This window comes from Dreissena polymorpha, chromosome 5 (genome assembly GCF_020536995.1).
Source record: "Dreissena polymorpha isolate Duluth1 chromosome 5, UMN_Dpol_1.0, whole genome shotgun sequence".
NCBI classification, from domain to species: domain Eukaryota; kingdom Metazoa; phylum Mollusca; class Bivalvia; order Myida; family Dreissenidae; genus Dreissena; species Dreissena polymorpha.
This window is the reverse complement of record NC_068359.1, coordinates 37,841,671-37,867,154: the sequence shown is the minus strand read 5'-3', so window position 1 is coordinate 37,867,154 and position 25,484 is coordinate 37,841,671. Positions and strand designations below refer to the sequence as shown.

Below are 25,484 nucleotides of genomic sequence, written 5' to 3'. Positions count from 1 at the left end.
GCTTAATGCATTTTAAAGCTGACGTCCTAAGTAATCTAGGTGGCATGAGAAAAATATATATTTACAATTGTAACCAGAACGGAATCGACTAGCATTTGAAACCATTAACAACATAAAAATAATAAAGGTCAACAAATGTTGTTTGGATGTGCGCTTTAAGCTAGATAAGGATATGATTTGTAACCATGACACCATGACAATATCACAATATACAAATTGCAATCATTACGTTATTTAGCGCAAAATTAAATGTAAATCCAAAATAGCAACGGTGTATCATCAGTCAAGAGGTTATTTTGGCATTTTTCAAAACGAACTGTTTTTCAATATGTTTTCAATCTACTGCATAGTTGAGAGTAAACCTCATTTGCGCGAGTGTCGTAAAGCAGTTTCCAATTTAAAAATCCTTTAGGTGATTTCTGTGTGAGCATCAACGTTCTAACTGAAGGTTGAACAAAAGAATATCATAACCAGTGTATTTTACTTAAATATATCTTAGAGTAAATTAAGATGATTTGTTTAAGAGACTATCCTATTGCATTATCTGAATTTTATCGTAGACTGTAACAAACACAGTGCGTTAATACTTAGGAAATTAAAACTGCAACCGAATGCGAATGTATCTTTAAACTTTGAATGTTAGAACAAAAGTTGTATACAAGCATCGGTTGTACAAATTGTTTTTTGGATAGTCAGTACTTATTTGTAGAGGTTTAACTGGGTTCGAGGAACATGTATAATACGAAGGCTCGGTTTATAGGCAGATATGACAACACTATTTAGTATGTAGATATATCTCTTTTATTCTTTAAATAAAGACTCCGACCAAAAGTGGCGCTCACGTGTCTACAAGAAACCACACTGTTCTGGTTGATCTGGCATCGCCAATTGGTCTGCACAACGGCTTCATCAGGAATGCGCAGATAACCGGAACTCTCATACATGTACACTCTCGGTGACATAGTTTGTAGACACAGGGTACACGCACTTTAAAAGCCAGATCTTGCATCACTATTGTACAAATCACACCGCTCGAAGTGTCTGATCTCGGTTAGAGACACAGTAATTTTGTGAAATTTTGTTTCTGTTGTAGTTGTTTAAGCGTTTAAACAGATATTTTCTGCATTGATAAATGAACTTTCAAAGTGATATGCAGATACAAACTAAAGGTGGTTTACTTTACACGACTGGTTTTGATGTAAGTGTTTATAAAATATTTATTCCATGACAAATCCTAAAGATATAGAGTTATTTACAAACGACAGGTAATGTTACCGACAAGTCAATAGACCACTGCAGCAATGAAGGGTTTTCTAGATGAGAAACAGCAGCACTGTCGTCACCATGACAGTGAAAAGTTCCGTCACTCTCAATGGCCCTGCGCCATTGCCAGGATCTGAAGATTAGTGGTAAAAAAAAACTCATTTATATATAATATAACTTACTTGAATGCATTTGCAATTCATGTTTCGGGCTTTGAGCATAGCTTATTTGTAATGATAATAAGTTTACGATATGTTCTATATAATTGTAAAACATATGCAAATAACGTTTAACGCACTTATTTAATAAGAGCTTATTCAAGCAGTGTGTTAATTACCTTGAAAAATGCAGTCCCGAAATGTTAACACAAGCGTACAATACAAGAGATAAATAATAAGCGGGAAATAAAACATGCTCTTAAAAATAATGTGTTTTATTAAAAAGGGGTTGTTGGAATAAACATAAAACGTGCATAGAAAACGAATCGATTTGGGGGCTAAGCCAATTTGGTTAAAGTGCCATTTATATGATAATACGAATTGATTGATTATCAAGTTGGTGTGATTTTCCGAATAAGACTTTCACTAGAATTATATGTTTATAAATTAAAAAATGCCCTTTAGACACTGTTCTCTGGCTCTGGAAAAAATATAGTTGAACATTGTAAAGTAATTATGTATGAAATTGAACTTCGCAGATTTTGTGGGCGATAGTTCGAATCTCAACGGAAACTTGTTTTGGAAAATAATTTGGACAAAGTTTCCATTTTACATTAACGAGTATCATAATATTATTGCCGCTATATCAATAATATGTATGTCTATATTTTGGAGAAATATACTGTCGATATGTCCATTTAATACTACACGCGTTGTGCTGTTAATGATTATTGTACCTTTGTTGCACTTTCCATTATCTGTAGTATAGCCATCATTACACGCGCATACCAGTGTTGTTTGTTTGCCTGATACACAACTTGCGTTTGAAACACACTCCTGTAGGCCAGTACTGCGCTTTTTTCGCTTGCCGGTGCCTGATGTTGCTAAAGTTTGAAAAAGTCAACAAAGTATCAAAAACATCAATAATGATCACACATATTTTGTAATACTTAACCACCGAAATTAGGATAACACGTGGTACACTTACTAGTAGTTGTTAAATCCGTAGTATTTGTAGTTGTCGAAATAGTTGTTGTTGCCGCAGAAGTTGTTTGTGCCGAGGTAGAACTCGATGCTTGGGAAGTTGCACCTGGCTGGATTGGTCAAGCGGTTGTGATTGTTGTTACAGCTGTTGCGACGGTTGATGCAGTTTCAATTGTGCATACTTGACCGGCCACTGAACATGGGTACGAAAAAAATCATAAATAAACAAGAACTCAAATTTCGCTAACTTTATTTAACGAGTGTTACAAGACCGCTGTTCTATTGTTATTTATGGATAATTATAAAACACTACCATATACTGTATAAAGACTTACGTATATGACAGAAATCATTCTCACAAACAGTGGTACTATTTTCACATTCTAACGTTGCATTACATGGACCTAAAATAAAACATAAGCTAATAAAATAATAACAATAATAAAGACTATTTATCATACGAATTCTCCTCGGCGGCCCATATCAGTTGATAAGGATGTTTACGCAGCTGTGTGTTGATCGTTATAAGGGCCATAAACGAGCTATCATCAATAATGTATAATTCACATTATTGCGTGGATGTGTGATGTTTGTTATGTAATGTATAGCTTTTCTTTAAACAGTTTGTCCGAACTATACATATGGCGTAACAACTGGCAAAACCTCGAGGCACATGCACATATAAAACGTTTTTCTCTCTTAATACTGAACACCGGTGGGCGATGTATGGTTATCCTGGTACTCTGGTATGAGTTCAAGACGTGAGTCATTCGTCTGTACATGTTTTATCTATTTGCTGTAGAAACTCCTCTGCGTAATTTGGCATTGAAAATCTACACATCACATCACAGTCATTCTTCGCTTACTCCCACCCCCTGATAGATGACTACATGTGGGCAATAAATCATCGGCCAGTTGTACTGTTATACCTACGTGAGCATCAGTCAAGATAGACAAGGTGTTACGGAAATACATTTTTGCTTTTAAGGCTTTTCGTGTTCATTATCAAGAAGGTCAAAAGTATTGGTTAAACGAAATTGACGTTAGAAAATGTGATAAGAGAATGTAAATTCAACTCACCACAATTTTCTTTCTCACTTATAATATCACTTTAAATGTAGATATGCTGACATTTTACCATTTATTTAACAATATAAAATGATATTTATTCATAAAAAAGTATGCAAAACTTAAAAAAGTTTATTATGCCATTATCATATTTGGTTTGAAATAGCTCTTTGTTCTAGCAGCAAAAAGGAACAGTATTTTCAATTCATTTAATTTTTTAGGCTAATTACTTCAAAACAGATTTCTTCTCTCAAATTCTAAACACGAGCGATCTAGTGCCGTGGAAACCCTCTTATCTGATATTATAGTTTTCAGATTCCTCTCGAATCGGCCTGTATAATATTCGAATGTATTCATTCGTGCCTGCTGGCGTTATGTAGAAGTCATGTAAGGTAAAAAGCTGGGTAAAACAGCTATGCCGAAAAAGCACACGAGTGTTCTTGACCAGTGTAAAGGTAAGATACTGGTTGACAACGTGTGAACTACTAGGGTAACACGTAATGCATCAACAACAAAGTAAGGGTAAACAGTTCTGTCTCTATGACTACCTACTTCGTGAGACGAAAACTATTGCTCGCAGATTTATTTTTATTTTTTATTTTCATCAATTATCTTATTGTATATTTTGAATTGTATATGGTGTCAAAAAAGTTTTGTAAAAGGAATTTCCAACATGAAATTATATTCTTCGTGTGATAGGTATTCGATATTCCAACAATATTCATTTAATATGATGGTGATTGCAAATTTTATTTTATATTAACTGATTTTCATTAAACCATTTTCATCATATTTTAAATGCTTTCAGAACGTTAAAAAAGAGACATGTTGTTGTTGCGTTTAAAAAAGCTATAGCATAATTTTGAAAAATGAGTTGCGTCTTAGATTATGCAAAAGCGAACAACATCAGTGCCTTCAGCGCTTTGATATTACTTTGCTAAGTAGTCATGTTTTTGATTAGGTTCATGCCCCTGGAGTCATATTTGGTAACGTCAAATGCCTAGAAGCAAATTAAAATCTTCTTATACGTTTCAAAATGGTAAACATAACGTCTGAATAAATGCCATCGCCCATTAGTTGCTGAATGAAAGGGGAGCAAACATGAATTTAAAATTCACAATCCGCAATACAGCCGTGACTTTTTTGCGACGGTGTATAAGCAGACAATATGGAATTCAGCATTAATCAAAGTGAACTTTTTTCAACATGTTTTCAAGCTGATACATGGTTGAGAGTAAATCTCATTTGCGCGAGTTTCGCACTTCAATTTCTATATTAAAAAACATGTCAGTGATTTCTGTGTGAACATCAACTTTCTCACTGAACTCAGGTTGAACAAAAGAATATCATAACCAATGTGTTTTATTTAAATATATCTTAGAGATAATTAAGATGATTTGTTTTAGAGACTATAATATTACATTAGCTGATTTTATTCGTATACTGTAACAAAACCACAATGCGTTAATACTTAGAAAATTAAGACTGCAACCGAATGCGAATGTATCTTTAAACTTTGAATGTTAGAAAAAAAGTTGTATACGAGCATCGGTTGTATAAATAGTTTTTTGATAGTCAGTACTTATTTGTAGAGGTTTAACTGGGTTCGAGGAACATGTATAATACGAAGGCTCGGTTAAAAGGTGGATATGACAACACGGTTTGGTATGTAGGTTTATCTCTTTTATTCGTTAAATAAAGAAATCGGCTAAAAGTGGCGCTCAAGTGCCTACAAGAAACCACACTGTTCTGGTTGATCTAGCTTTGCCAGTAGGTCGGCACAACGGCTTCATCAGGCATGCGCAGGTAACCGTAACTCCCATACATGTACACTCTCTATGACATATTCTGTAGACACAGGGCACACGCACTTTCAAAGTCAGATCAGGCATCAATTATGTGCAGATCACACCGTTTGAAGTGTCTGCTCTCTGTATGTGAAATCGTTACATTGTGAAATTTTGTATCTGTTGTAGTTGTTTTAGCGTTTGAAAAATATATTGTCTGTATTTATAAATGATATTTGAAAGGGATATGCAGATACAAACTAAATGCGGTCTACAGTACACGACTGGTTTAGATTTAATTTTTTACAAATATTTTTTTCCACGACAAATCATAAAGATATAGAGTTATTTACAAACGGCAGACAATCGTCCGACAAGTCAATGGACCACTGCAGATGAAGGGTTTTCTAGATGAGTAACAGCAGAACTGTCGTCACCATAACAATGAAGAATTTCGTCATTCTCAAATGTCCTGCGCCGTTGTCAGGATCTGAAGATTATTTTAAAAGAGTAGACTCATTTAAATATTATATAACTTATTTGAATGCATTAGCAATTGATGTTTCGGGTTTTGAGCACAACTTATTTGTAAGGATAATATGTAAACGATATATTCTATATAATTGTGAAACATATGCACATAACGTTAAACACGCTTATTTAATAGGTACTTATAGAAGCAGTTTGTTAATCTTATTGAAAAATGCAGTCCCAACATGTTCACTCAAGTGTAAAGTAAAGAGATAATTAATTAGCGGGAAATACAACATCCGCTTGTGAATGTGTTTGATTAAAAAGTGGTCGTTGAAATAAACATAAAACGTGCATATAAACCGAATGGATTTGGGGGCTTAGCCAATTTTGTTAAAGTGGCGTTTATAGGATAATACGAATTGATTGATTATCAAGTTTGTATGATTTTTTCCAAATAAGACTTTCACTAGAATTATATGTTTATAAATATACAAAATTGCCCTTGAGACACTGTTCTCTGGCTCTGGGATAAATATAGTTAAACATGGTAAAGTCATTATGAATGAAATTGAATTTCGCAGATTTTGTGGGCGCTAGTTCGAATCTCCACCGAAACATTGGACAATAATTTGGACACCGTTTCCATTTAACATTAACAATTATCATTATATTATTGCCGCAATATTAAAAATATGTGAGTCAAAAGTGGGAACATGCATTTTTTAATGTATGACTATATATCGGAGAAACATACTGTCGATATGTCCATTTAATACTACACGCGTTGTGATGTTAGTTTTTATTGTACCTTTGTTGCACTTTCCATTATCTGCAGTATAGCCATCATTACAAGCGCAGACCAGTGTGGTTTGTTTGCCTGATACACAACTTGCGTTTGAAACACACTGCTGTAGGCCAGTACTGCGCTTTTTTCGCTTGCCGGCTCCTGATGTTGTAGTAGTCGTAGAAGTTGTTGTTGCTGTAGTAGTTAATGTTGTCGTAGTAGTTGTTGGTGCCGCAGTAGTATTCGATGATTGGGAAGTTGCACCTGGCTGGGTTGGTCTAGTGGTTGTTATTGTTTGGGCAGGTGTTGTTAAAGTTAAGGCGACGGTTGTTGTAGTTTCTTCTGTGCATATTTGACCGGCCTCTGAACATTGGTACGAAACAATTCATAACTAAACATGAATTTAAATGTTACCAACTTTATTTAATGAGTAAGACAAGACAATGATCTTTAAATAAGAGAAAACCGATGCGTGTGTTTAAATATATTAGTTTATTTCACTGCTTAGCATTCATTACATATACGTGTTCTATAACAAATGTAATTTTCGAGGTCCTTTGTTTTATATGTAAAATTAAACTGAATAAATACTTCCGTATAATTAATAAAGACTTACGTATATGACAGAAATCAGTTTCACAAACTGTGGTATTATCTGCACAATTTACCGTTGAATTACATGAACCTGAAAGAAAAGATAACCTAATAAAGAATAACATCCGCAAATGTATTTTCAATGTTTAAGAAATGATCCACGGGAATCGATGGTTTTGACATTCTTATTTAATTAATTCTACTGATGCTGCATTGGAATAATTTTTGATAAAAGGTTATTGAGTATTTTCCTAATATATATAATAATGCAAAATAGTAAATAAATTAAGAAAACATCTAAGTGCTTAATTTTATTTGAACATTTGGACGGAGTTATACGCGTGTCAGAGTATACGTAATATACCTTCAATTCGGTCATTAAAACATTAAAACGAAGTTAAAAATATATTGGTTTACGTACTTTGCAAATTACATCGCACAATGTAGCAACACGACAGAAATACCACTGCCACCAAGAACGCCGATGGAATCATGTCGCGCACCTAAAGAAATAAAACAACGTTAAGTACACACACAACGAAACAAACCTAAACAACCATTACATGTATTTCTATTCAAAATTATGTCACACAAAATAAAATGTCATATCAAACACAAGGTCTTCTTATCTGCGTAATGTCGGGAGATAATTTTACACTAAGCACTTTAGACGGTCCCTAAAGCGACCATCTAATAAAACAGCGTTTCATTCGCAATTAACCAAACCTAAACATCCATTACATGTAATTTCTATTCCAAATTATTTATAAAAAAAGGCAAATCGACGCACTATCAAACACCAGGACGACTTATCTGCGTTATATCTGGAGATATGACCATTCATAATTCGACGTCTCCTTGGTGACCCTTATCACTTGACAAGTATGTTTACGCAGCTGTGTGTTTGTCTTTTAAAGGGTTATGTAAAGAACGAGTTGTCATCAATAATTTATACCTCACAATATTTCGGATTTGTTTGCATTAGATTTGTTTGTTCTAAAGAAACACGTTATGGTATAATTTCAATATTAATATATTGAAAAAAATTGAAACGATGCACTTGGTGAGAATTTTAGTGATCTTTCCAATAGTAAATACAATTCGGATTTGCTACTTAGTTTATCAAAACTAATCATCGATAATGCATCAAGCGGATTTTACACGTTACAGCACTGCATGGGTCTGACGTTTTCTATTGATTATAAGTGAACATACACGTGAAACAGCCGGTAATAAACATGTTTACGCAGCTGTGTGTTGGTCTTTTAAAGGGTAATGTAAAGAACGAGTTGTCATTAATAATTTATACCTCACAATATTGCGGTTTTGTTTGCATTAGATTTGTTTGTTCTAAAGAAACACGTTTTGGTATAATTTCAATATTAAATATATTGAAAAAAAAATGAAACGATGCACTTGGTGAGAGTTTTAGTGATCTTTCCAATAGTAAATACAATTCGGATTTGCTATTAAGTTTATCAAAACTCATCATCGATAATGTATCAAGCGGATTTTACACGTTACAGCACTGCATGGGTCTGACGTTTTCTATTGATTATAAGTGAACATACACGTGAAACAGCCGGTAATAAACATTAAAAAGAGGTAAAGAGATCGGTATATTTGTCTTAAAAAAAATGGAATGAATGAAGGCAAACATTATGGACGTATATATGGCCGGCTGTTTGCCCGTATTTAAAACTATGTAGGAAGAAGTTCCGTTTCACTGTTAAACATACACAATTAAACTTTGCCAGTTTCTTACGGTATACGAAGTTGAACTTTTACGATTTCTTTCCGTCCCACGTTAGTCCGCAAATGTTACTTGATAATAAACAAACGGGTTGTTAAAGTTCGTTTAGGGAAAGAAAATTGGGTGGCACTATATAAGTGTGAATGTCCAGATCATGCATCTTGACTTAAAACTGATCGACCAGGCCTCTAGTCACGTAATTAATGTAAACATTTTAAGTTAAATAACTTTGAACACATGTTCTTCTCACGAATTTATAATACAGACAAGCGATCTAAGGCCGTCTCAACCTTCTTGTTTTCACTTTAAATTTTTCGGGTTTAAATTTACAGTATTACACTTCTCTAACAATTGCAGACATTCTTTCTAAGGTGATATTATCAGATGACTGACTGAACATCGATAATTGTAATACTGTCGAATCGGAAAGAGGGAGCTTAATGTAACAATCACGCTAAAAAATATCGAATATTTCTTTAAATAAAGCTAACCCATAAACAAATCAATGTTCCTTTTAGCAAAATGCAAAATTTCAACGTTAGATATTGTCTGATAGAATTGATTTAACGAGATACAAAATGCTCGTTTTCATTTTTTTGTGGCCACAAATAATTCCATTTATATCTCCCGTGAAATATCCGAACATTTACGGGTGAACACGAGATTGGATACGATAAGCGTCGGAAGCATGACGTAGCTCTCATGAATAATCATTCTGTGAATTCAAAACGAATTCTGGGTAACTGGTACTTAGCGAATGCGAAAATGGCTTGTATAAATTATGAAAATGAACGCAACCCGAATGAGTCCGATCCTGACTCGAAAGCGAAAGTAGATTACATCGTGGAACGATATTTAGATATTAAGATGCTTAAAACTTGCCGAATGCTTGTAATATAACGTTTTTACATCAATGTTACTTGTTTTTAGGGTCTTCCTATTGTAATTAATCATCGTATGGTACTACTTGTTGTCGAATGTTTTTATATAGCATAATACAGTAGCCGTATGTATTGGTGAGCGTGATAGTGACTTTAAGTACGCAATTGTTGATAAGCGGTCTTAGCAATCTGCACGATTTGACATGTGGTCTTATTAAGTCTTGATATTAACGTTTTGTTAATCTGCATTTATTGATTTAACTGAGTAGCTTCCTTTTAACTTCTTTAACATTTTTATCTATTTTTTATATGTTGTATCTGTAAGTACAGATTATTCAATAATAAGGGCCTCTTAAATGTTTATCTATTTCGTTTTAGACATAAATGGATGAAGTGGATCACATTGTGGTAGTCTATTATTCTATAATGATACTTCAAAACCCCAAGAATGATTATAATAAATTGGAGATCAATTCTATTGCGTTGGGATCTAAAGTAGCGACAAAGCCGTCGTCACTTGATGTTTTTTTAATATTTGCATAAGAAAATCCCCGGCGTATTATCGCCTTGAAAAAACATCATATCCAAGCAATCCTGTATAAACACCGTCGATTGACGACCAATATATTATCTGTTTATAGTACTTTTAGTGCGACAGTGCAAATAAGACAAGATAGGCGATTGATACAGAGATCAAATGTTAAGTTTTAGTGTTTTTCGTTGGAAACATGTCGCAAACGTTATTGCACGTTAACAAATTTGACCTGACATGACCTCACTGTACTGCAAGTCCTTTCCATCAAGCATGTCTCCGTAGTATCGGTCCTCTTAAAGGTACCTTTCAACGTTTTGGTTAATTGACAAAATTAAAGATTATTGTTTCAGATTCACGAATTTTCGTTGTTGTTATGATATTTGTGAGAAAACAGTAATACTGAACATTTACCATGCTCTAAAATATCCATTTTATGCATCTTTTGACGATTTAATAACCTGAAAAGTATAAAGCGTTGCAACGCGTAACGATTGAATAATTCGGAGAGTTTTGTTGTTGTCGTTATATTTTGTGACACTACGAGGATTGCTTATATAACGTATAAAATACATTACGGATTGTATGAGCACGGCTTGCCGAGTGGTCTAAGCGTTAGACTTTTATTCCAGGAGTCAGTGGTTCTAGCTCAGTTAAGGGTTACTTTTGTTTCTTTCTTTAATTGTATTATTTATTATACTGGAGATTTTTAGATCAAATGTTTACATTTATCAATACAAAGCATTTAATGACAAACTTCAATATCTGCCAAAATCTGTGAAAAGGTCACTTTAATGAATACATACGAATTTTTGAAGGGAACAGATACAAAAACACGCATGTTTTACTGGCTATAATTACCCCCCCCCCTGTAGTAATATGTACCATGTTCAATGGTTCTCATAATATCGACCCTTCTAATTGTTTGCTTAGTTGTGTTACTATGCGCATGTGCTTGGTCTAAACATAGTTTCTAAATGGAAAACGAAACACTTGCTCATGTTGTTCGTAAAATATTTTTACATTTTATTCAAAAGTAAGCGGCATATGAAACATTTGATAAAGCCACTATTGATAAATAAACAAACTAACATAATTGTGTGTTACGTTATTTAAAAATCAAAGCATCACCCTGGAATAAGCATGACCTACTTTCCAATGAACACCGAAAATCATGAGAATGATGGCCGTAATAGTCACGAATAACCATCACATAAACTAAACCTGATAAAAAAACACGTTCCAGCACCTTTTGAGGGTTTTCGTTAAAGTCACGATACTATGAGGAGGGCCGATCCTATGATAATAAGGGATATATACATATATTTGTTTCGAGTAAAAATTTCTTTAATTGTTGGAATTATATATAAGTACAATCGTGACGCACTTGTCGGTTATTAAATCAGGACTGCATGCACATAAAATGGTATTCATATCTCGACTATTCAAAGATTACGTCGACTTTTCCTTTTCACACGCGTTTACTAGAACGTGCTATCTCCCTGTGTTACCCACAATAATATCACACGTATATCGGCAGGTGAAAGAAAAACAAAAACAAGTTTCATTCGACTTTAGGTGAAATATATATTTTAATAAGTTATTTTTCTTGTGTCCGATAAGAAATATACTTGATGCAAAATCAACAAATGTTTGAATTAAATTTAGCAAGTTTTTGAAGATGTTAATAAAGAATGACAGGACTTTCTCGGACTCCATGATAAACAATATGCTGCTAGTGTCGATCAGATCATAAATAGCGTTTTCATGCTATTAAAATGAAGAAAAGATTCTGTGTATGTTCATTAATGCAAGTCTATTACAACAACGTTTTACCAGAAGGGAACGGGAGAGAATGACCGTCATATTAAATAAACTTGCAAAAGATGTCATTATGTGAAAATTTGACGACTAAATGTATAAAATGTATGTTTTTAACTCTCTTATATATTTACTGATTCGTCGTTCGAGGTGTGTATTTGGCTCTAATGCACATGTATGTGTTTATATAAGCGGTTACATTATTTTAAAGTGTGTAAGTGTCGATGAAAATAATAGATTCAAATATATTGTCAGTTCAGTAATAAGTTCATGTGAGATTTCATTTTAAGACGAACAGTTATCTTTGCTGGAAAAAGATGTCGCAACGTTTACGGATGTTTCGAGACTCCTCAAATGAGCGGTGCCATTAAGGTCGAGTTTCGTTTTACATTGGAAACATGGAGAAGGATTTTTTTCATTTATATACAGACAGCCATGTCAAATACGAACAACCGTTCTTAATTTAGTCTTTGTTTAATTATTTATATGGAATGTATTGTTAATATTAAAGAGGTTGCTAAAGAATATTTCATTGCTGATGTTGCTGATTTCACACTATTGATATAATAGCGAATAATAAATATGCTCATTACTATGAGTAAACACGTTTAATCTCGGACGTTTATGGTTCGCATTAACAAAATTATTGATGGAATGATAAATTTGTTTAAACATGTTAATCGGCATGTGACTTTTAACGCACCTGGCTATTTCAGCGCGGAAATATACTTGTTTAACATATATGATATTTGTGGACTTATGGCGCGCGTTACTGTTCAATGATGACTTCTAATTTTGAGGAAACTTTATGACAACTGTTCATAAACCGCTGTTAAACATTAAAAGAAATGATACTCTGGAAAACTTCTTTCAAAGTTGTTTGCATATGATGTGATGCAGCCAAACTTCAGGTGATTTCTTTCGAATCGGCCTGTAAAATATTCGAATGAATTCATTCGTGCCTGCTGCCGTTATGTAGAAAGCATTTTAGGTAAACAGCTGGGTCAAACAGCTTCGCCGAAAAAGGACACGAGTGTTCTTTACCAGTGTTAAGGTAAGGTACTGGTTGATACCGTGTGTACTACTAGGGTAACACGTAATGCATCGACAACAAAGTAAGGGTAAAACGCGCTGTCTTTATGACTACCTACTTCGTTAGTAAAAAAATACTGCTCGCAGATTTTTTATTTTCTTATTTTCATCAATTATCTTATTGTATATTATGAATTGTATATGGTGTCAAAAAAGTTTTGCAAAGGGAATTTTCAACATGAAATTATATTCTTCGTGTAATAGGTATTCGATATTCCAACAATATCCATTTAATATGATGGTGATTGCAAATTTTATTTTATATAAACTGATTCTCATTATACCGTGTTCATCATAATTTAAATGATTTCAGATCGTCAAAAAATAAACATGCAGTTGTTAATTTGTCTAAGTTATCTATGAGGATAAACAGTGCACACACATTTTGACCTGTGCGTTAAGACATACTCTTTATAGATTTGAATGGGTTGTGTTCAGTTCAAACTTGCGTTATAAAAAGCTATAGCATAATTTTGATAAATGAGTTGCGTCTTAGATTATGCAATAGCGAACAACATCAGTGCCTTCAGCGCTTTGATATTACTTCGCTAAGTAGTCATGTATGCGATAAGGTTCATGCCCCTGGAGTCATATTTGGTAACGTCAAATGTCTCGCCTAGTAGCAAAATAAAATCTTCTTATACGTTTCAAAAAGATAATCATAGCGTCTGAATAATTGCCATTGCCCATTAGTTGCTGAATGAAAGGGGAGCAAAAATGAATTTAAAAATCACAATCCCCAATACAACCCTGTCTTTTTTTGCGTTTGTTTAAATGTTCAAATATACGCATAGACAAGGGTAGTAACAGTTTCATGTAATATAACTCCTACACATTTCGTCCGAAACTATTGGATAGCAATCTCCCTTGAATGTAATTATTCTCAAATGTATATGCTAAGATAACGTTCCTTTATGCGTAAATTGTATCACTGTAACATTAACATTTTTTACAAATTAATAATTGGCACGTGCGTGTCGTGTCGTTGTGGATTTTTGCCAGTTGTTTTTCTAGGAAAACCGTAATTTAGACATTTAATGCAATATTCCCGTGCAATCTACATGCATGCATTGACTGCAATATTCATATGCAAACTTGCATTACCATACTATTGGTCTGGTCGTCAATATTTAACTACTTTTAATGCTTGCCATATTGTACATTTGTGCCCGTATCAAAAGCATCACTAAATTTGCGTTAAACGTCTTTCTTATTTGACAACGTGCAAACTATGGCACATATTCTAACTATACGTACCATTTTATTTACAATATACATTTTAAAAGTATTTGATTGTTCGCGACCTGCAATATCAAGCATTTTCAAATACACGAAGAAAATAAAGATGGTAAATATCAGAATACACGAATTTCCAAACATTTTTGAAAGCGTGCTTTAAATTGGATTATGATATTACTTGATCTCGGTCTTCCGAAAATTACGACTGTAATCGAATGCGCATTTATAAAAATACTTTAAGTGTATAAAACAGGTTGTATAAAATATGTTTCATTTATTATTTTGTCATATTCAGTGCTAATTTCTATTGTCGTTACGGAGTTCAATGTATATGTAAAATAATAAGGCTTGGATAAGAGATATTAACGACAACACTATTTGTTTTAAGACTATTTTTATTCTCATAATGCAAATCCGGCCAAAGTTTCACACATGCGCCTACAAGAGACGTTCCGGTTGACCTGACATTACCAGTATGTCGGCACCACGGCTTCATCAGGCATGCGCAGACAATCGAAACTCCCATTCATGTACACTCTCGGTGACATGTTCTGTAGACACAGGGCATACGCACCTTCAAAGCCAGATCAAGTTTCAATAGTATGCACATCCCAATGGCTCGACTTATCTGATATATGTAAACACCCCAAGGCTTGAATTGTCTGATGTGTGTTTAATAAATCATTGTTTAGAAAATTAGTTGGCAAAAGTTTTTTCTATCGTTGTTATCCTTTAAAATGTCATTTTATGTCACTTGCGTAATTAAAATTTATTTGTAAAAACATAAACAAGTTGTGAAGTGTATTGAGGTTAACATCTAGATATGTTTTAAATATGCCAGTGGATGCCGACGAGAAAATTGACCGCAGATGCACTCGTAGATGTTCTCTAGATGAGATACAGCATTACTGATGTCAACATTATAACCGAATGTATCACCCCTCTAAAATTGTCTGCGCCATTTCCTGAAACGAATTTATTTAAACGAATAATTCACAAAATTTTAGCATACTATATTATGAATAAATTCACAAGTTTAAGAGTGTTTTTGTAAAATTAACTCGCTTCACCTTTAAAAGCAGATGCAGAGTTGGTAATCAAGTGATAGTCAAGATGTCGAACGTCCGTGCCGAGATGGGTATTTTTCGCCGTTTTACTCTCTTTATTACTTTAACATGATTTTTATATGACGCTAACTTTCCAGCCAAATCAGTTAGAAAGTGATAAGCGTTTATTTCTTGTAAAAACTCGCTTTATATCTCACATATTTCATCTGTGCAAATAAGACAAGATTGGCGATTGATAAAGAGATCAAATGTTTAGTTTGAGTGTTTGTCATTGCAAACATGTCGCAAACGTGTATGTTATAAGCAAGTTATTGCACGTTCACAATTTTGACCTGACATGTTTTCACTGTACTGCAAGTCATTTCCATCAAGCATGTCTATCCGTAGTATCGTTCCTCTTAAATGAATTCATACGAATTTTGGAAGTGAACAGATACAAAAACACGCCTGTGTTATATGTCAATTTATAGTTAAATGTGTTTTATTGGACTTAACAACGAAAACCGCATTTAACGCGGGAATGTTTTGACAAAATACTGGCTAGACTTAACTCCATGTAGTAATGTGTACCATGTACAATTGTTCTCATAATATCGACCCATATGATTGGTTGCTAAGGTGTTATTTTGCGCATGTGCTTTGTCTAAACATAGTAGCCTAATGGAAAACCGAAACTCTTGCCCATATTATTCTTAAAATGTCGTTGCATTTTATTCAAAAATAAGCGGCATTTAAAACATTTGATGAAGATACCATTGATTCATAAATAAACTAACATAATTATGTGTTTCGTGAATTAAAAATCATAGCATCATTCTGGCATAACCATGACCTACTCTACAATTAGCACCGGACATCGTACGAATGACCATCGTTATGACGTTGTCTGAAAAAAAGCGTTTCTTTTAGAAACTATTTTTAATACAAATAAGCTTAATGTATATCAAAGTTGACGTGCTTAGTAACCAATTAATGTTGGTCGCACGAAACAAAAAATATGCGAGTGTTTTGAGAACTGAATTGTATATCATGTCAAATCATAAAAAATTAAAAATGATAAAGGTCAATAAACGCTTATTGGATGTGTGTTTATCGCTATTTCGGGATATGATTGGTAACAATAAAACCATGATACTTCAGTAAAAAATATATTTGACATTTTGCATATAGGGACACCACGACTACGCCTTTTCTAAAAGAGCATTCTAACCGCACTGCATTTGAGAAATAGAAAAGTGTGTCATCCAAGAAGAAAAAACCCGACACCTGTCCACATTTTTTCCAGCTACTTTAAAGTTGAAAGTAACTACTTTTGCGAATGTTTCCAACTGTAGTTTCCACTTTGAAAATATCGTTTTATTAGTGAATAGTATACTCTTACTGCACTCAGGTCGAATTATTAGTAATGTATTTTACTTAAAACATCATCACAACGAACAATAAATGAACATTATTTGTTTAAGTTAGTATTACATTGCTTGTTTTAATTTATTCGAATACTGTAACATAACCACAATTTTTTAGATAGAAACTGAATACGAATGCATTTGTTTTGCAGTTCGTGTTGGAAAAAATATTAATATTATACTTTATATTCATTATTTGTGTAATAATACTCATTAATGTAGTCATACCAGATTTCGTGGAAAATGTATAATATAAAGGTTCGTTAATCAGGGAGATACAACAACAATATTAACATGTAGGTCTTTGTCTTTTATTCGCTACATAAAATATTCGACCAAAAGTGGCGCTCAACAGCCTACAAAAAAACACACACTGTTCTGGTTGATCTGTCATTGCCAGTTGGTCGGCACAACGGCTTCACTAGGCATGCGCAGATAACCGGAACTCTCATACATGTACACTCTCGGTGACATAGTCTATAGACACGGGGGACACGCACTTTCAAAGCCAGATCATGCATCAATAATGTTGAAACCACACCGTTCGAAGTGTCCGCTCTATGTTTGTAAAATCGTAAGTTTGTGAAAGGTTTGTTTCTAATGTAGTTGTTATAGCGTTTAAATAAGATAATTTTCTGTATTGATAAATGAACTTTCAAATTGATATGCAGATACAAACTAAATGTGGTCTATTGCACACGACTTGTTTTGATTTAAGTATTTACAAAATAATTGTTCCATTACAAATCCTAAAGATATAGAGTTATTTACAAACGGTACGCAATGGTACCGACAAGTCAATGGACCACTGCAGCACTGAAAGTTTTTTTAAGATGAGAAACATTAGCACTGTCATCACCATGACAGTAAAAAGGTCCGTCACTCTCAAATGTCCCGCGCCATTGCCAGGATCTGAAGATTATTTCAAAATTAGACTAATTTATATATAATATAACTTACTTGAATACATTTGCAATTTATGTGTAGGGCTTTGAGTACACCTTATTTGAAAGGATAATAAGTATACGGTATGTTGTATATAATTGTAAAAACATATGCACATCACGTTAAACACACTTATTTAATAGGAGATTATACACTCAGTTTGTTAATCACCTAAAAAAATACAGTTCCAAAATGCGAACATCGCCGTTAAGTGAATATATTATTAATAAGCGGGAAATAATACATCCGCTTGAAAATGTGTTTGATTTAAGAGGAGTCTTTGGAATAAACATAAAACGTGCATAGGAAACAAATGTATAAGGGGGCTAATCAGATTTGGTTAAATTGGCTTTGAAGGATAATTACTAATTGATTGATTATCATTATCAAGTGAGTATGATTTTCATTGTAAAGCTCTCAACATAATAATTTTTATAAATATACGAAATTTGTAAGTAAGACACTGTTCTCGGGTTCAGAAAAAAATAAGTTGAATATTGTAATGTCATAATAAATGAAATTGAACTTTTTTGGGGCGTTAGTTCCACGGGACTATGTTTCGGAAAATAATTTGGACACCATTTTCATTTTGAATGTACTATTATTATTATATTATTGCTGCTTTATTAATAATATGTGAGTCAAAAGTGAGAACCTACACAAATTGTGCATTACGTGTTTATTGTACCTTTGTTGCACTTTTCATTATCTGCAATATAGCCATCATAACATGCGCACATCAGTGTTGTTTGTTCGACTGATTCACAGCATGCGTTTGAAACACACTCTTGTTGGTTTGTACTACGTCTTCTTCGTTTTCGGCTAGCAGTTGATGCTGATGCTTCGTACAAGAACTAATATTATTAAATATGAATATATAAAAAGTTATATTGTTATATTGAAGTTGAGCATCGTCTTATAGCAAACGAGCAATATGACATTAGCAAGAGTAAGTGCAAACATTCAAGACATTAAATATAACAAAAGATTTATTTTTTATGAAACAGAGATGAAGCCATACAGAGAACGAGAAATAATTTGCACTTAAAATTTACACAATTTCTGATGATCTTTAACGGTCAAGTTTTCACACAATATCCAAAACATGCGTAGTGAATTATAATTATCATAAATATAATGTCATAATTAACCACCGATATTATAATTACAAGTGGTACACGTACGAGCAACTATTGTTGTGGCAGGATCCGTTGTTTTTGTATGTGTCGCAGTATTTGTTGTTGCCGCATTAGTTGTTGTTGCCGCAGTAGTTGTTGTAGCCGCATTAGTAGTTGTTGCCGCAGTAGTTGTTGTTGCCGCAGTAGTTAATGTTGTTGTCGTAGTAGTTGTTGTTGCCGCAGTAGCTGTTGTTGTCGCAGTAGTTGTTGTTGCCGCAGTAGTTGTTGGTGCCGAGGTAGAATTCGATGCTTGGGAACGTGCACCTGGCTGGGTTGGTCCAGCGGGTGTGAATGTTTTGGCAGGTGTTATTACAGTTGTTGCGACGGTTGTTGTAGTTTCTTTTGTGCATACTTGATCGACTCCTAAACACACGCCGGGTATGCGGATACTTTGATAACAGATGGCACTTCGATACCAGATAACAACAAAAGCCATGCGCGAGAGGTGAGTTCTTCAGCTTTTTTTGCATTTATGTTCTGTTCATTTGGTTTTCAGACACGTAACATTGTTTGGTCGATTAATGGTATAGTACTTCTTATTGCGGAGTAAAAAAATCGTAGAAAAAACAGTGGATTATAATAAAAAAACATAAAATTCCATCGATAATCATTATGAATTCTATGATCAGTACGTGTTTCAACAAAATACTTGGAAATAAAGCAAGAACGTGCCAACTAATCGAAATAAAAGATCAATATGTCCATTAATGTAACAACATTTAAAATTTTAGTTAACTAACGAATTTGAGGAAATTCAAATGTTTTAAGAGTCGGATGCCAAATTTTCATGGACACTTGTTTTACCGATCATCTCAAAGACAATGACACTTCGATTCCAGATTACTCGACACTTTTTACCAGATACAACACACTCTATTTAGTGAATCAGAAATGCAGAATTCGCTGTGGAATACTGTTATAGTAAGTAGGCAATAACTAAAAATGTATGTACTGACGTAAATTAAAAGCGAATTACCGAAACATGTTCTTATCCCTTTGGAATATGATAATGATTTCGTATAAATGTGATAGACACACGTGAAACTAATTCGATATGCCTAATGAGTACAGTCTTTATGACCATAAATTTTCCAGTTGTCGAGTCACCCAACAGCTGGATCTTCGCATAGTACAAAAGCTTAAACAATTTTAAATTACATTTAAAATGTAACTCATCAGACATATCGAAGATGTTAATTTAAAATTATTTAACCTTATGTACTATGTGTTTTTAAATTACATTTTTTGTAGCGAAACGGCTGTTATAAAGCATATATAATTATTCCTGATGAAGGTACTAAGGCCATTTACTTATATACTAGATAGCGTGTCATGAAACATCACTCCGCTAAAACTACTAAGCAGCGATGCAGGTCCGAAATTCTATTATAACTTTTTGGCTCAATGCCATGAAATAAAAAAAAAATAGCAATAATGGTACAGGCGGTCGATTTAATCACACGATGATGGTGTCAAAGTTGTTGTTATTAATATAAAAACAAAACATTCTGCATACGAAATTGGATGTACGTGATATAAGCAGAAATTAGCATTTGAATCTTATTTAAAATTTGCACTTACAATATTAATTATATAAATTAATAGTAATAAGATTTTTGAAAATGAACAACGCCATTGGTTATATTTCACATGTGTATGTAATTACGTTATGCATAGATTCCCAATGTGTCGCGCTTGACAATTCAAATTTATTCGTACTTCAATATGTTTGGTAAGAATAGTCATAATATGCATAAATAAATTTCAGGTAGAAGATAAAACTCGGTTATTAGAGTGCCCAATTAGTTGAAAGTCTATGTTATCCGAAGTGCCCTATATCGGGAATCAAAGTATCCGCAACTTCATGAATACCACCTATTAAAACATGCTCTATCTTCATTTATATTTCATTGAATACTATCAAAATTTCAGTATTTGAAAGACAGTGATTACTCTACATGCTGGAATATCAAACAATTTCTTGAAATATTTCTAAGTAGTTTTATTTGTTGAAATATATAAAGTTCATCCAGTTCATGCTGTTTTCCGACCGAATTTTCTATTTTTGGGAGAAAAATCTAACATTCTTCCGTGATTTTTTTTCCAATATAAAAAGGATACACTATTTATAAACTCGACCATACGCCTTGTCTAAAAAACTAATCTTTATGATATAACTTTTAAAAAAACTGAGGAACTTAACTCTCGCGCGTGGCTTTTGTTGTTATCTGGTTTCGAAGTGCCATCTGTTATCAAAGTATCCGCATACCCAGCGTGAAACATTGATAAGAAAAAAATCATACAGGTAAATTACGCAAAAACAGATTTAACGATTAGTCAAAGACAATGATCTTTAAATCAAAGTCAACCGATGTGTGTGGTTAAATGAATCGGTTTATTTCGCTGCTTAGCATTCAATACAAATACGTGTTATATAACAGATGTGATTTTCAGCGTCATTTGTTTAATATGTAGAATAAAGCTAACATACTTCATTATAATTAATAAATACTTACGAATATGACAAAAATCATTTTCACAAACTGTGGTATTATTTGCACACTCTACCGTTGCATAACATGGACCTGAAAGAAAGTATAAGCTATAAAAGAATAACATCCGCCATTGTCTTCTCAATTATAAAGAAATGATCCACAATAATCGATGATTTTGACATTCGTATTTAATTCATACTGACATTGCCGTAGAATAATTTTTGAAAAAAGGTTTTTGAGTATTTTCCCATTATAAATAATAATGAATTAATAGTTAATAAATTGAGAAAACATCTAAGTGCTAGATTTTGTGCAAACATTCCGACGGAGTTTAACGCGTGGCATAGTATATGTAATATACCTTTAATTTGGTCAAGATATCCAAACGAAGCTTAAAGAATATTGGTTTACGTACTAAGCACATTACATCGCGCAACGTAGCAACACGAAAGAAATACCACCGCCACCAAGAACGCCGATGGAATCATGTCGTGCACCTAAAGAAATAAAACAAACTTTAGTCCATACGGAATGAATCAAACCTTAACAGGCATTTCATGTAATGTCTATTCAAAATTAATTCACACAAAAAATGGCATATCGACGCACTATCCAACACCAGGTCGACTCATCTGCGTAATTTCTGAAGATATGACTATTTATAATACGACGTCTCCTTGGTAACCCAGTTGACAAGGATGTTTACGCAGCTGTGCGTTGGCCGTTTTAAGGGCAATGGACGAGCTATCATCAATAATTTATAATTCACATAATTCCGTGAATGTGTGCTGTTTGTTATGTAATGCATAGCGGATCTTTAAACAGTTTGTCCGAACTTTACATTATGTTTTACGTGTAGAATGAGCTTAACAGCTGAGGTGACTTATAGGTCCTATCGGCCGGGTGCTTATTTTATTGGTTAATATTATTGTTTGTATTATATGAAATGCACATGTTACTTTAATAAACTATTTACTTATTTACTTACTATGGCGTAACAACTGGCCAAACCTTAAGGCACATGCAAATATAAAACGTTTATCTCTCTTAATACTGAACTGCGGTAGGTGGTGTATGGTTATCCTGGTACGCTTGCATGAAATGTAAGGTTTAGTTTTACATAATTATAAGTGACCAACTTAATCATATATTCTTTATTCAACTTCAGGGTCAATTCATTATGGGATTGACAAAACATGTATAAAATACTGTCGAAAGGAAGCAAACACCTTAACATTATGTAGTATTATATATGAATTAAGTCTTAGTATAATTATTGTGCAAGTTTTTTTTACCATTTCTGGACTTAACGTATTAACGCCCTGTTACATTCAGTTGTTTTTAACATAAATATCCTGTACTTGAGATAACGAATGATTCAATTTAAGTGACTTAGACCTCTTAAGTGTAAATCTATATATTGTTTTGCAAAAGACTAACTTCCAGAAATAAATATTATGCGATGTAAGTTGAACGCTTTAAATTCCGATATTTGTTTAATGTTTTTATGTCATTCTGTGGGGTTTTTTTTAACGAAAAATGATAAATCAATTTTATGATGCAATAAATAATTATATTCAACTGGGTTTTTGTATGTGAAGTCGTGATGTATTCGTCTGTACATGTTTTGTCTATTTGTCTATTTGCTGTAGAAACTCCTCTGCATAATTTGGCATTGAAAACCTTAAACACATCACATCACAGTCATTCTTCATTTACTCCCATCCCCTGATAGATGATAACATGTGAGCAATAAATCATCGGCCCGTTTTATTGTTATACCTATGTGAACATCAGCCAAGAAAGAAAAGGTGTTACGGAATAACATTTTTGCTTTTAAGGCTTTTCGTTTTCAAAAATTGTCTTTGGATACTATAAAGACTCTAACATCAATTGACCTGATCTTGACTGTAACAATGACCTACTTTTGGAATATGACTTATCCAGAAGGTCAAACGTATTGGTTAAACGAAATTCACGTTATAAAATTCGATTAGAGAAAGCAAATTAAACTCACCACAATTGTTTGTTTCACTAATAATATCCCATTAAATGTAGATATGCTGACATTTTACCATTTATTTTAAAATACAAAATGATACTAATTCATGAACAAGTATGCAACACTCAGAAAGGTTTATTATGCCATTTTCATATTTGGTTTAAAATGGCTCTTTGTTCCAGCATCAAAAAGGAACAGTACTTTCAATTCATTTAAATTAGACTGTACAAAGCTCGAGGGTACATGGTTAATGCATGACTTTTTAGGCTTAATAACTTCAAAAAACATTCTCCTCTCAAACTCGTAACACAAGTAATTAAGCGATTTAGTGTCATGTAAACCATCTTATCTGATATTATAGTTTTCAGATATTTTTTTACATAGATACGCCTCTTCAAACGATTTCAGGATGATTTATCAGATAACTGTCAAAACATGTTTCTAATACTGTAAAAGCGGAAAAAAATGTCAGACAGCTTTATCATGCAAATATTGATATATCCTTTTAAAGATGGTGCAAGATTGTGTAGGATTTGTCTTAAATTATTATTTTAATGTGTGTTTTTTATACAAATTGCTCGATGTATCTGAGTCAGATCCTTTTAGGCTCGTTTCTTAATTATATTTTTTATTTGATATCAATTGGCTGCACTGATAAAGTGGTTTTGTCTATTGTTTGGTTTACGCAATGCATATTTTCCTGCATAACAATTACTGCGTCGTGGCGTCATTTTAACATGTAAACGAGTTTTATTTGGAAAAATGTGAACACGAAAGACAGATGCTCCTTTTGCTGTATATTCCCTCTGGAAAATCGAATTAAAATTTGCAACAACGTCATTTCTCTATAGAGTCTACGTTTATACTTTGTGAAATTAAGGGCTTCTGCCCATCCATTGAGATTTCAGACAGAAAGATACTCACGCAACAATATCCCCCGTGAAGAACGTTATTGCCTTTGTTGTAATCAACGGGATATAGAGGCTGAATTCCGTTTTATTTGTGTTTGTTCATGTCACCGTTTTCTACGGCAAAAAATCATTAAACGTTTTTATTTCGTGAATCCATCGTTTGTTAAGTTCCATAGTTAATTAACATCAACTTGTAACTTTGAAATATTAAACGTGTGTAAGTATGTTAAGGAAGCATTATCTGTACGAAATGCTATTTTAAATAATACCACTGAATTATAGTTAGACTTTCTTCAAAGAAGTGTATGTATCACTTTGCAGTCACTGATAGTATTTGTAATACTTTGTCCTTACTGCCTTTAAAATTATTTTGTTTCTCCTTGTTTCTCCTTGTCTATATATTATAAGTATACTCAATTAAAGATACGCGCATGTTTTAGTAATCATTATATGTGGTCACTGACAAGGAGCAAAAATTATTTCCCGAAATGAAATAATTATGTTTGTTTGACAAAGTTCATGACATTTTTTCTGCATAATTATTTTATGACCGTTGTAACTAATAATCAATTAAGTGAGGTTTTTTATTTGAAAAAGAAATTGAAAACGATTTCAAAATCCTCCCTTGGTTTATTTTCATTCCGCAACGAATTTCTGTGAAATATCGATTTCTATAAGGAGACTTCAACTACCAAAGAATGATTATGATAAATTGGAGATCGATCCTATTGCACTGAGATCTGAAGTGGCAACTAAGCCGTCTACACATGATTTTTTTGTTAATTTGCATAAGAGAATCCCCGGCGATTTATGGCCTTGAAAAACATCACATTCAAGCAAACCTGTATAAACACCGTCGATAGACGACCGATACATTATCTGTCTATAGTACTTCTTTGCGACGACTGACAAAAGATCTCATTTTGTAAAATGTTGACGACAAAATATAAAAATCGATGGGTTTTAGCTATCTTATATATTTACTGATTCGCCATTCGAGGTGTGTATTAGGCTCTAAATGCACATACATGTGATCAAATAAGCGGCTAC

The 25,484-nt window shown here is 33.2% G+C and overlaps 2 protein-coding genes across 16 annotated transcripts in view; both read right to left on the bottom strand.

Annotated features, from left to right (window-relative positions):
- The window catches only part of LOC127881615 (uncharacterized), a 136,491-nt gene that overhangs the window by 28,566 nt on the left and 82,441 nt on the right, over positions 1 to 25,484 (bottom strand). For 5 of the 13 annotated variants that reach the window (XR_008050174.1, XR_008050173.1, XR_008050171.1 and 2 more), the window contains one exon: positions 5,144 to 5,750. The exons of 2 other annotated variants lie outside the window; for them this stretch is intronic. The gene's annotated coding sequence lies outside the window, so the exon portion shown is untranslated. Of the gene's footprint in view, positions 1 to 5,143; positions 5,751 to 6,542; positions 6,882 to 7,134; positions 7,204 to 25,484 lie in introns of those variants that run through there. 6 more of the 13 variants (XM_052429660.1, XM_052429657.1, XM_052429658.1 and 3 more) reach the window with 5 other exon arrangements.
- LOC127881685 (uncharacterized) overlaps positions 1,299 to 25,484 on the bottom strand; it is a 62,037-nt gene continuing 37,851 nt past the window's right edge. For 2 of the 3 annotated variants that reach the window (XM_052429789.1, XM_052429790.1), the window contains exon 6: positions 17,652 to 17,815. In XM_052429789.1, coding sequence (XP_052285749.1) covers positions 17,667 to 17,815 — 149 coding nt within the window. In that variant the 3' untranslated portion in view covers positions 17,652 to 17,666. Of the gene's footprint in view, positions 1,397 to 17,651; positions 17,816 to 25,484 lie in introns of those variants that run through there. The other variant, XM_052429791.1, reaches the window with a different exon arrangement.